Below are 13,457 nucleotides of genomic sequence, written 5' to 3'. Positions count from 1 at the left end.
AACAAGACATACGCTGATCACTACTGACATCACACTACACACATAAGCAAACACACACACACACACACACACAGGGTGCTGTTGTACAGAATGTCCCACGTGCTGTTCCTCACACTCGCCTCACATCAATCGCTTGGTGTGTGTGAGACGTGGATATTACATTTCTTAATTAAAAAGTGTGTGTCGGGTTTGGGAGACAGAAGTGAAGTTTTCTGAATGTATCGTATATAATATCACTGGATTAATTAACATTAAGTAATGTTACGATAATGCGTTCATCGCTTTAATGTTGCAGCTGCTGAGGGTGGGGCTTATTTTAATTATACTGCTGGATGGGTAGATTCATCTATATTATTACATCATCACTTAATATTTCACCTTATATAATGTTTTAATAATCTAAATCTGCAAAGTAGCTAGTCACTAAAGCTCTGAAATAAATGTAGTCAAAATATGATACTTAACTCAGAAAAGAGGTAAGAGTTACATTTATTGAAAATACTCAAGTACTTTAGATGATACAGGGTATATGCAGGAATCCTGAAGTCAGATGTAATACCTTTCAAGACCTTTTTTTAAGACCCTTTCCATACATTTTAAGAACTCATCGCCACTTGGAGTTTTAACCGGTTACATTGGCGACACACTTTACCTCAAATTGACTATATACAGTATTGATTGTCCTTTCTCCTTATCTTCCAACCATTTGGACGCAGACTTGCATTTCCCCATAACGATGTTGTTTAACAACCGGCGTAAACGGACCTTCGCGCGCTATCAAGCAGTGAGCGTGAGATGTCCTGTTCAGATGACGTCAAATCCAACGGGATGCCATAAATAAACTACACAGAATCACACTACACACCTACGCAATGATTACATTCAGGCAGACTGTAGAATACAACCTCTTTGGACAATTGATATACTTATTGAAAACAAGCTACAAAATGTAATACCTTGGAAAATGCCGTTTAATACTTTAAAATTATTTTTAATAGCCTTAATTTTTGCTAAATTGATTTATCAACTTTTAATACTTTTTAAGACCCCGCGGACACCCTGGCATATCATTATATTTATATATGTGAAATTTCGAGATAATATTGCTGCATCAAGTAGCATTTTACTGTTGGAGACAAACAAAGTTCTGATTAACTTTTTGTAAGATATTTAAATCATTTAACTATTTTGTGACTTTGAGTGAGTCCAGTAGTTTCATTTGTAGAGATGCATTTTGTTAAACGTAGCTAAAGCCGTTAAATAAATGTAGTAGAGTAAAATTAAATTATTTCCTTTTCAAATAGAGTGGAGTATAAAGTAGCATAAATTGAAAATACTCAAGGTAAAAAAATACCTTAAAATTGTACTTAAGTATAGTACTTGAGTGAAGTTACTTCTCACCTCTGAACCACTGTTTACAATCTAACTGCATCATCATTTAAGTAGTAGTAGTAGCAGTTAATACTTCTAATCCATTACTGCAAATACATATGTGATGCATTCAGGCTGGATTCTTTATAATTCTAGTTCTGAAACTGACCATACCTATGCATTCATTTGTGGCGTGTAGCTTCTTCTCTAGTATATATCATTATAGGCTGTAAGTGAGTGTGTTTTCAGTTGACCCAACATGCAGAAGGAACATGATTGAGTCGACCTCCCCTCCTCTGCTAACCAGGCCGAGATAATGAGCTTCATCTTGTAGAAACAAGTCTGTGGGGAGAAGTGTGTCCTCCGTGCATTAGTGTCATCACTGCAATTTATACAAACATGCATCACGTCGCAAATGCCCATACTAATAATGTGCATATTGATTAGCCCCTGACTTTTAGCTCAGAACCTGCCAGGAGCTTTGTGCTCCGGCTCAGGTAGGAGCGGATGCTTGCAGGACACACTCAGTATGAAATCCATTAGTGTCTTTCCTTTTAATGTTATTAACGTTTCTAATTCTTGATTCTTGACAAGCTGTTGACAGGACATAATTAGCACAGCGACAGGCGAACAAACAAAGACCTAAAAGCCGGGGGAGAGGTGCGAGTGTGTGCACGTTTGTGTGTGATTTTAGCTCCAATGCTTTCTTTCCTCCATCAACCATATTACTATCACTCCATTTAGATTTGTTTGCCGTCTTATTAATCCTCCCAGTCCTTCCTGGCTTAAAACAATTAGAGCTGCATTCATAAGTACAACTACTGAGAACGAACGGCCAACAATTTGAACTATTGATTAATCTCATGAGTCATTTTTATGCAGGAACAGCAAAAGATAATCAGTTTTCAGCCTCTCAAATATGGAGATTTCTTGCTATTCTGTTTTATATCATAATACAATTGTTATATTTAGGTTGCAGACTGACAAAATAAGACATTACTTTGGATCCCCACATTCTGAAATCCCTTTAGAGCTGGTTTAAGATTACCCTATGTTTGTCCTACATTTATTGTTTTTATAGTATTTTTTTTGGCTTTTTGTCTTATGTTATCTCGTCTTATCTTCATATGTATTTCACGTTTTATCATGTCTTTTATACTTTTCTTATCTTAATTATCTTTTACACTTTCATCTATGCCTATTAATCTGTAAACATATGTTATGATATTGGGCTATATATAAATAAATAAACTTTGATTTGATTTTGAGCATTGGGATGGACATTTTCCAACCATTAATCTACAGAATAATGGGCAGATTAATAGATATTAAAGGGGACCTATCATGCAAAATGCACTTTTGTACGTCTTTTATACATGAATATGTGTCCCCGGTGTTCCAGGGAACACACCAAGTGTCAGAAAACACAACCCTCTCTTTTCCTCCGTACCCAAATCTCTAAAAACGGGGCTGCAACGGATCTGATACAGACTGATACAGATTTGAACATTTCTCTGACGTCAGGACGGAGGAGCTCCGCCTATATGGCCAACTCTCCACCTATCAGGGGAATGAGAGGTTGCCGTGGCATGGTAACAGCATGGTAACATGACGCTCGTAACTCGGCCCCCTCCTTTGCAGGGGGGCGTGGTCAGCTGCAGCGCATGCAAAGACAGGGTGGAGGAGAGCAAAATAGAGCGAAATGAGGCATGGCTAAAATGCATGATCTGTTTGGTATTTTGAAAAAGAAAACGTATAAATATACCTTATATATGTATGGCCCTACAATATATTATTCAAATATAGCATGATAGGTCCACTTTAAATAAAGTAGTTAATTGCAGCCCTAATGAGCATCTCCCCCTCCCTGGGTAGAGTCACTTCCAACAGAAGTTCAGCAGCGGGTGAAAGACGCAGCTTGGCAACACATGGAGGTTAGAGCGGGTGAATGGGAGGCAGACGGAGGGAACATGCTGTTAGTCAAACAATCCTAGGGTTTTCACTATGTCTCTCTTTTATCCTCTCGATCCATCCCTCCGTCTCACCATTATCCAACTCCAGCTCTAACGTGGGGCCTCATTACCTCGGACTGGGCTTCTGCAAAGCTACGTCTTTTCCTCCAGATCTGTGCCAAGGAACGTTTTTAAATACTATATTTGCAATATTTGGTTTCTAATAATAAAGCATTATTGTCGTTTTATATTTTTGCTGCATATTTTTACACACTTTCAATCAAAGACTACCCACTGGAATGGTCTCATGCAGGGTTGTCCAAACTACGGCCCGGGGGCCAAATGCGGCCCGTGGACCATTTTGAATCGGCCCTCAGCAAATTCAAAAAGTATAATTGAATATGGCCCACAAATGAAACTTGTGCTCGTCTTATATTGTACTTCTTAACTATAAAAATATATCACACAGTAGTATTCATGTGTTAATAGTAGGGATGTAACGGTATACGTATTCGTACCGAAAATATTTGGTATGGGCCCTTAGGTTCGGTACACGTGTGTACCGAAGTGTACCGAAGTGTACCGAACTAATATAACGTTAAACGTAAAAAATTGAGAATGTGAACAACTTTTTGGAAGTAATCTCAGGTGCTGCGTCGCAGCGTTCAGTGTAATTTGCTCACATTGGGTTCAGCGAGTCATAGAGCGACCAAGTCATTTCATTGGACGAGAGGCATACTATGAGAGCTGGTCACAGGGATGCGTTCAAATTTAGTCAGTCATTTGAAGAACTGTCGAAATGGCGAACGCAGATAAAGTTGAGCTCGAAAATCCTCCAGCATCATTGAAGTCTCCGGTTTGGGAACATTTTGGTTTCGCAGTTACGTACAAGGACGACGGACAAAGACAGGTGGACCGAACCAAAGCTGTTTGTCGGCATTGTTCAACTAAAATTGGTTACACTGCTGGCAATACATCAAACTTGCACACTCATTTGAAAAGGCATCACCCGAACATGAATATCACCGGTACCAAAATAAAAATGACTGAAGTGCAAACCCAACTCCCACTAGCATTTAAGCCTCCACCACTCGCAAAAAGTTCAGACCGAGCCAAAGCTATTACAAACGCCAAATATCCTTACAGTATGTTGCCATGTTAGCAAAGCGCTACCTGGCTGTATCTGCTACCTCTGTCCCTAGCGAGAGGGTGTTCTCCACAGCAGGAGACATTGTTAGTGCCAGCAGATCTGCCCTTTCGGCAAGCAATGTGGACAAGTTCATTTCTCTTAAAAAAAACATGAAAATACAATGACAAGCCTAATGTCAAGCTGGCTGCTTAGGTACTAGTACAGTACAGTTCAAGTACAGATTATTTCAGTTCATCGAAATGCTGCACCTTAATGTTTATTTTATAATATTTTGTATTTATTTGAGTGAATATTCACAGTTTAATAATAATTAAAAACCCAAAATAAATATTTTATGTTTTGTGAGTACTAGTACAGTAAAGTTCAAATACAGATTATTTCAGTTCATCGAAATGCTGCACCTTAATGTTTATTTTATTATATTTTGTATTTATTTGAGTGAATACATTATTCACAGTTTAATAATAATGAAAAACCCCCAAAAAATATTTTATGTTTTGTGATCATTTTTTCTGCTTTACCGAAAACGTACCGAACCGTGACCTAAAAACCGAGGTACGTACCGAACCGAAATGTTTGTGAACCGTTACACCCCTAGTTAATAGGACCACTTTTCAAATAAATTCAGTCAATTAAAGTTGGAAACATTTTCCAACATATCTTAGTTGATAAGAAAAAAGCCCAATGAGTTATTTGCCTAACAAGCTTGAAATACACCCTTCCTATTTCTCCTTATTATAATCAATCTGAGGCTTTTGTTTTAAGGGATGAGCTGCCAACACTCAGAAGCATCATTTACCTACATTTGATTGATTTTGCTAACTTATAACTGAACTTATGAGGCTATATACCTCTAGTGAGTGGCCCAGCCCTTCGTATATGTTTCTGTATGTGGCCCTCGGTGAAAAAAGTTTGAACACCCCTGGTCTAATGGAACCCAAATAATGAGGTGTGGGTTTAAGCAAGGCCTGGGACAGGATTGCCTATCACTAAAGCACATATCAGATGTCACCTTCACTAGATGGAAGCATAGCAAATTAGAGCTACATCCATAAGTCAAACTACGGAGAACTAATGGCCGACTATAATGATATTCAATTAATCTTATAACTTATTTTTATGCAGGAAGGGCAACACATAGCCTCTCAAATATAAAGATTTATAATTGTTTCGGTCTTATATCATAATAAAATTAATATATTTAGGTTACGCACTCACAAAATAAGACATTTATGATGATAAGGCCTGTGACAGGTTTGTCCATTACACTGGAGCACCTATCAGATGTCACCTTCACTAGACAGAAGCTTCTTTAATGAAATTCACATTTAATTATTCATTATGCACATCAAACTCGATTTGCTATTTATTAAAGTTAGTTGTAGGTTAAACGTGAGCATCAGATCTGGTGGATAATTTATAAGATTAGCTTATGATGAAGGTAAAAATGCCAATTAAGTTTAATTAAAACAAGTTATTTCCCTCCAGCAACCTTATTATCTGGCAGGACATAAAATGTGTCTGAAGGCAAAACAACAAAGACCTCTGTGTTTAATAACTGTGAATCTCAATGAGATGCAGAGCCGCCGTCACACTCAAGGACACGGGTCATTGCAGAGCACAATAACATTTTATTTCCAGGCTTTTCCTGACTCACTTGCTACTATGCTAAACTTTTTCTTGCACTGACATATTTTCAGGGAACAAGTCTAAAAATGTCCTGCGCCACCTCAAGCATCTCCAGCAGTCACTCACTGCAGGAGGTGTACTTGCCGGCCGCACACACATATCACAGAAAATCTGACAAACGGCACTAAGCCACACACCGAGGGGGCTAAGGCTTCTTGCTGACACTGTAAATCTTTGTGTCCGAGCGATGGGTGTTTCATCTTTCCGACAGACTGCTGCTCAACACACCTCTGTGAGCAAATGTAAAAGTACGCTCCACCTGCTGTGGCCTCCATCGGAAACTCTGTTGAAGCTAGTAAACTTTTATGGACTTTTCACTGCTTCAACGGGCCTCTATACCCACATCAATTGGACTTTTTTTGTCTTCCCTTTGACCCTCCCCTGTCCTTTCTGCCTCCACAGCTCTTGCTTCACCTCCTCCTCCTTTTATCAGTCTTCTAGCCCCCCTTTCGCGTCATTCTTAAATCCCTTTGCTCTAAGGAAGCAGGATGACTCCCTTACCCTTTATCAAACTTGCATACGGAAGTGCCACGGCGCGGGCCAGCGAGCGAGGAGAAGAAAGGTGAGGTGATGTGGGAGGAGAGGAAAGGGAACTTGCCTTCAAGTCCTGGAGAACACCTCCGGCCCGCTTTGAAGCAAAGGCTTCTCATGCTACCCTTTGTTTCCTCACCCCTCTTTTTTTTTTCATAACCAATGTCTTTATCCATCAAGTAAAAAGTCAGGAGCAGGAAGGGGAGGCTTTGAGGTTCCTCACTGGGGAAGAAAGCAATGAACGGGGGTTCCGTATCAAATCAGGACAAATAATATGTTTGAAAGAAGGAGAAAAGACGCCGCTGGCTAAACAAGCAGGTGGATCAGATTCAAAGATGCATGTGGTGCGTGTTTGCTATTATAATTTTGACTTGCTGCGTTACATCTTTTTACTGCCTTTCATTCGCAGCTCTACTGTAAACAGTTTGTTCTTCAGTGGCCTCCCACGACATTGTTAAAGAATAATAAATGTGACTGTGATGAATTCAGTATGAAGAAACCGAGGCTAATGAAACCGATGAGTAATGCAGGACTTGTTTTGACACCGTTTGAATATATTTTCCATTTGACTGTAGTCAATGTTTACTGAGAGAAATGTACTATTATCAAGCATGGGGCTCAGCTTATGAACTTTGTTACAAAATGAATGGTGCAATCATAACCTACTGTGATATTTGATCTAAAATATTAAAGTCATAGCCTTAGACTCTGGTTATAAAACATTATGAGGGCTTACAATGCATTATAGATTTGAGTTTGCATTATCCATTCAACATTTACAAGGATTTCAACATTTGGTATTCAATTAAACATATTTAACTATATCCAAACATGATAAAGAAATGCCGCTTCTATAAAGATTGGCCGATTCACTTTTAAAATATTGAGCAAATCTGAAAGATGTATAACCGGATACAACACACCTCATTATCCGTCAAAGCTACGAGAGGGTTTGAAGAGAAAAGGTCAAAGGGGGCTTCTGCTGTTTCATACACAGATAAACAGAGAGGCTTGAAGCAGCCGATTTATCATGTACGTGTCATTTCAAACACAGCTCTCAGAGCAGATAGGTGAATAAAACACGAAAAGATAACTTTGACAGGAAAGAGGAAGTGAAAGGAGATGGGAAGCGCTTGGAGATTAGAGGTGCTGGAGATAATAAGGCGATGTGCCTACAGGAATCATTTTATGTATGGTTAAAGGCTTTACATCAGATAAAGAAAAGCGTGCAACATACATGCATCGAAACAGAGAGGCTATGACCCCCCAGATATAATATTTGATCTCGTAAACATCCCATATCTGAAAGAAGAGTGACAATGAGGCGACAGAAAAGCACCTACACACCTTCCTGTGATATAAAGGACTCTAATGGGAATAGAGGTTAAACATACAGAACATATAGTGGATAAGGTGTATCAATCAGGGCTAATCCAGCCTAATGTGTTTATTAAAAGACGAGATGTGTCTTCTCATTTTCAGCAGATGAATCTTTTCTTCTGGGGGACGACCTTAATCAAATACGCTCCGAGGCCATCAGCTCTAATGTGCTTCTTATCATTTTCTAATAACCTTTGATTAAATAAAACCCTTCCAAAAGTAAACGCCAGCTCACACACACACACACACCTGACATTTCAACCAAGCATTTGAAAAATATTGCATGATCCCATATTGCAGTCTCGGGTCATGTCAATACATCTTGTAGCAGGCAGTGAACAAAAACGATGCAATTACGCAAAAACCATCAGCGGACGGCAAAGACAATCGGAAGCAAATAAAAAAATTAATGAATGCATGGACAATTCAGCCACGCGTAATTAAACTGAATCTGAGTGTTTGTGTGGAATGCATGGTGTTTGTCCTGCTGCAAATGGAGAGGAACAGTATGGCTCGGGCTGAAACGAAGATGGATTGAAACGGGTTTTATGGCGACTATAACAAAGGGTGTCATCCGTTGTGGAAGGGGATAAGCATTCTCACCATTGCCATGATCTGAAAGGATGTGCAAATCATTGTTGGCTGCCAAAGATACAGTCTCAGTGTTTTTATTGCTAGTGCAAACTGTCAAAGCGGTCGAGGAGCGAAGAATAAATGACTAGACCTGCTATCAAACGGTGTGTATTTCATCCCATCTGCATCTTACCCCTCAGCTACTGTTATTGTCTCATGCTACAACAGTAATGCTAAAAGAAGACTCCTGTTCTTGGATGTTATATCTGTTAATCAGCTAATTATTTCAAAGATAATCGATTTGTCTAGTCACAAAATAGCGGTAAATGCTTATTATCATATCTAATAATAACCCATTGTGATGTATTGAACTGACTGAACGATTAATCAACTGATGGTAGCAGCTCATTTTCTTTACGATTCATAATGTGCTCATCAGGTAGGAGACTAGCAAAGACAAACACAGTTAAGAATGATAAACTGTTGAACGAAGCCAAGCGGTACACATTAACTTTCACCTGAGACAGGGACACTTTCCCTAAAATAGGGATGGAACAATACAAAAATACTACTTGTTTTTACCAAGCTGAAACAGCATTTGATCTGATAGTAGCTGCCCATCGTCTGGAGTTTAAATCTCTCTTTACCTAGACACGGAGGCCAGCTCCTAATGAAGATGACCACTACGGTAAAACAGAAAAGACGTGGAGAAAAGCATGAGTCTTTTTTAACCTGGCAGAGAGCCAGAGAAGGGAAGGAGAGGTTAAAGGGGACACGCATCACGTAGACCCTGGAGGTTATTTAAAGAGGGGGGTCTGAGGTCTGTGCATCAGCTTTCGCCTTTGACCAGCAAGTCCTGCCTGCTGAGAGTTGAACGAGCTGCTGTAATCAAAACACATTTGTCTGTAACAAAGAAAAGTAACCCATTACTGGTGATAACAGCAGTAATCACATTACAGTTACTAAGCATGAAATTATCTCGTTTTTTGCAGTACTTTAACGGGAGTACAGAAAAAGTTAATCAAACGTCCCTTTTAGCTTGCGCTACACTCGTGAGTTCATGGATGAGGAGACAGACTCTCACAGCAGAGATAAACAGGCTTGTCGCAGCGTACATCGTGGAGGAGATGTTGCCCGTTTTGACGGTGGAATCGCCATCTTTCCCAATCATCTCGCCATCTTTCCCAATCATATTGAGCAAGATAAAGGTAACGGGGGGGGCTGCCGCCATCAGACAGGAACACATTTGCCAGCTACCTGGACCAGTGTTATGGAAACTGAGCAAAAGAAAACTGATGATGAAACAGAGCAGAAACGGCGGTCTGTGTTCAGTATTGTCCTTTTTACATTAAGCATTTGTGCTGATCTGGCATAAATGAGGTTTAACTTCATGTTGTTATTTGATTTATGGTGCATCTTTGGCGATGTTACAGAGTAGTCCAAAAGTAATGTAACTAGTAGTGTAACTAGTTACTTACAGCAGTGAATAATTAAGGAAAGTAACTATAATGTGTAATGCATTAGTAACTACCCCAGCACTGATCATACCCAGCTACACTGTTTGGCCCGTAAGCCCTGCCTGCTGAGAGGTGATAGGAAAGCCTGAGCTCTGATCCGGCAGAAGTCAGAGTATGGAGGATTTTTGCACCACACAAACACTTTCTTACTAAATGATATGTCAAAGAACTTTCACATAACAGCAACCAATGCCTGTACGCACAGATTGAGCGGGTTAGAAAGAAGTGACCTTCACACCGGACAAAGAAAAAGCTCTACCCACCGGCAAGGAGGAAGGTGATGAGGCAGGTTTCTTTGGGCATGTACAGCTTGAGGCGGGAGCCACTGAACACGTACTCTACCACAGCTTCTGAGCGGCCGGCCCTCTGCAGGAAGGGCAGGAACTGCTTGGCTTTCTGTGTATCCTAATGGACAAAAAGAAAGAGGTTAGATAATGCCTAAAGAAAGACCCTTTTATAAGCTTTTGTCGCTCTCTAGTAAATAAGGACGTGGTATTTAAATCAGGGATGCTCCGATCGATCGGCCGCCGATCGTTATCGGCCGATATTCACTCTCTGCCGATCGATCACTGCTCTCTATAAAGGCCGATCAGGAGAGCCGATCACATGACACCTTTCTCTGTGCACGGCAAAACAAGCACGTTGTGTCACGTGACTTGAATTGAACCATCCCATATAGATAATATCTCTTTACGTTAGTGATGGGAATTACGGCTCTTTTTAGTGAGCCGGATCATTTGGCTCGGCTCACTAAGAAGAAGAGCCGGCTCTTTCACAGTTTATCCCGGAGCCTCAGTTTCGCCGCTGCGAGGCTCCGGTGCTCGCAGTTTACGCGCGTGCTCCACCTCTCATCGCGTCAGAATCGCGCACTTTCCATGTTGTCCAAGATACGAAAAGTTGAAAAGAGGCCGATGTCGGGGAAACGATCTTCAATACTCCGAAAAGAATCCCACCAGGCTCCTTTGCCCCTCCAACAGAGGGATGTCCTTGTCCTTTTCGTCGCGATTTTTTTTTGGACGACCTCGGCTCGAGTTCAGGGCGTTCCGAGCTGAATAAGGCCGTCAAATGACGGCAAGACGCCCCCCTGGCGGTTGTGAACAATATTTGATATCAGATGCATTCATTATGTATAAAAGAAAACTACGTGGATATCAAATTGAGTTTTTCAAGTTATTGGAGACAAAAATAAAACATTTGATACCAAATGTGTGACACGTATACAGCACCGACAGAAAACAAATGAATGAAATGAGACAAAATAAAAAATACAAACTTAATATGTTAATTGACGACGGGATCTGCGGGCTTTTATCAGGAATCTTTAAATCTCACTCTGGCCTAATGAAGTCCTCCGCTCCTCTGTGACACGTCTGCTAATTTGTGCAATCAAAAATAAATGCTCTCCCCTCCTGCCTCCGTCTGCAACGGTGAGTCACTAGATTTTTGTGTTGTGCCCGTGCCAAAATTACAAGCAGAGCTAAATTATGCTCAAGGCAGAGCTGGTGGTGCAGTGGCAGATTCGGTCTCGATAAAAAAGAAATGAATACGTGAGCATTTAGGGACAACAATGAGTCGTGGACCAGGGAAGAGTGTGTGTGTGTGCGCGTCTGCGTGTGTCAGTGATCAGAGTGAAGTTCAAACAAGGAAAGTCAGATCTCTACGATTTAAGAAATCACTGATAGGACATTTTTGGGAGTTTTCTTTTTTTTTAGTGTTATAGACGACAGAAAACAGCAACAGCAGGAGAGACAGATGCATCCCGAGTCACCGGTGGGACTAGAACACATGCGGTTGTGAGCAAAAGGGTACGTGCTTTAGCCATAAGAAGCGCCACCTGAACTCCACCCACTGCGGTCCGAAATAGCCTCTCGAGTGGGAGACAACAGAAGCAAACATTCACACAAACACATTCACAGCACCTGCAGTGAGTGGGCCGTGCAGTCTAACTTGGTTCAAGAAAAAAAAAAAGGGAAGAGACATGAGAGAGGACCTCATTATGCAACCTTTAGAGGTACGAGGTGAGTCAAGTGCTTTATCCACTCTCCTCCCACCACCTCTGTTCATCTCCGACACCGTACGTTTATAAACCTATCTCTGCGCTATTTGCGACTGCATCCCACTCAATGTACATAATCCCTTTCAGCAAACCTAGCTGAAGGATGCTGACGTATGGTAGTGTGTATTTCTATGAGGGGGGGGGGCTGCACGTGTACAGTTGTGTGTGGGCGTGTAGCACAGGAGAAAGGGAAAAGAAAGAGGGAAAGGAAGGGGGGCAATGTTGCTATTTTGGTCCTTTTCGAATGCTCATTACATTAGCACACACACACACACACACACACACACACACACACACACACACACACACACACACACACACACACACACACACACACACACACACACACACACACACACACACACACACACACACACACACACACACACCACACACACACACACACACACACACACACACACACACACACACACACACACACACACACACACACACACACACACACACACACACACACACACACACACACACACACACACACACACACACACACACACACACACACACACACACACACACACACACACACACACACACACACACACACACACACACACACACACACACACACACACACACACACACACACACACACACACACACACACACACACACACACACACACACGGAATACTTGGAGAGAGGAGGAGCTGCTCATAATGGCACTGACCTACACCACTGACGGGGCTGGCACTAACAAGGGGAGGGTTTAGATGGGCATGGGCACACACAAACACACACTCCGGGAGAAAAGCATGACGCAGCAAAATCATGCTAAAATGTAACGTGTGTGCTGGGTTACTGGACAGTTTTTTTTCTTATAACTTTTCTTTCTTTCTTTAAAGGGTAATTTATTCAATATTTTCCTTATATTGTGTATTACTTGCATACTGATTTATGTCCTTTCTATTGTGAATTTGTATATACTTGCTGATGTTGATTTTAATTTGTACTGTTTATACTTGCCGCCAAAGGTGTGAGAAGTACTCGAGTAAAAGTACTAATTGTATTATTATTACTCCAAGTGGAACTAAAGTCTTATTTAAGTGTTGTTTATTTCACATTATTAATCCAAATCTGCAAAGTCACTAAAGGTATTAAATAAATGTAGGAGTAAAAGTACAATATTTACCTTTGAATTGTAGTAGAGTAGAAGAACAAGGTAGAAGACATTTTTTTAAATTACAATTGTATCTTATTGTATCCTTTAAATATGT

The 13,457-nt window shown here is 40.7% G+C and overlaps 1 protein-coding gene across 1 annotated transcript in view; it reads right to left on the bottom strand.

The window, feature by feature from the left end:
• The window catches only part of snd1 (staphylococcal nuclease and tudor domain containing 1), a 181,060-nt gene that overhangs the window by 115,690 nt on the left and 51,913 nt on the right, over positions 1 to 13,457 (bottom strand). Inside the window, exon 15 of the mRNA XM_034133336.1 lies at positions 10,427 to 10,568. Within this exon, the coding sequence (XP_033989227.1) occupies positions 10,427 to 10,568 (142 nt within the window). The remainder of the gene's footprint in view (positions 1 to 10,426; positions 10,569 to 13,457) is intronic.

Source organism: Trematomus bernacchii, unplaced genomic scaffold (assembly GCF_902827165.1).
Source record: "Trematomus bernacchii unplaced genomic scaffold, fTreBer1.1, whole genome shotgun sequence".
NCBI lineage: Eukaryota > Metazoa > Chordata > Actinopteri > Perciformes > Nototheniidae > Trematomus > Trematomus bernacchii.
The sequence above is the reverse complement of the archived record's forward strand: the minus strand, read 5'-3'. Positions and strand labels throughout refer to the sequence as shown.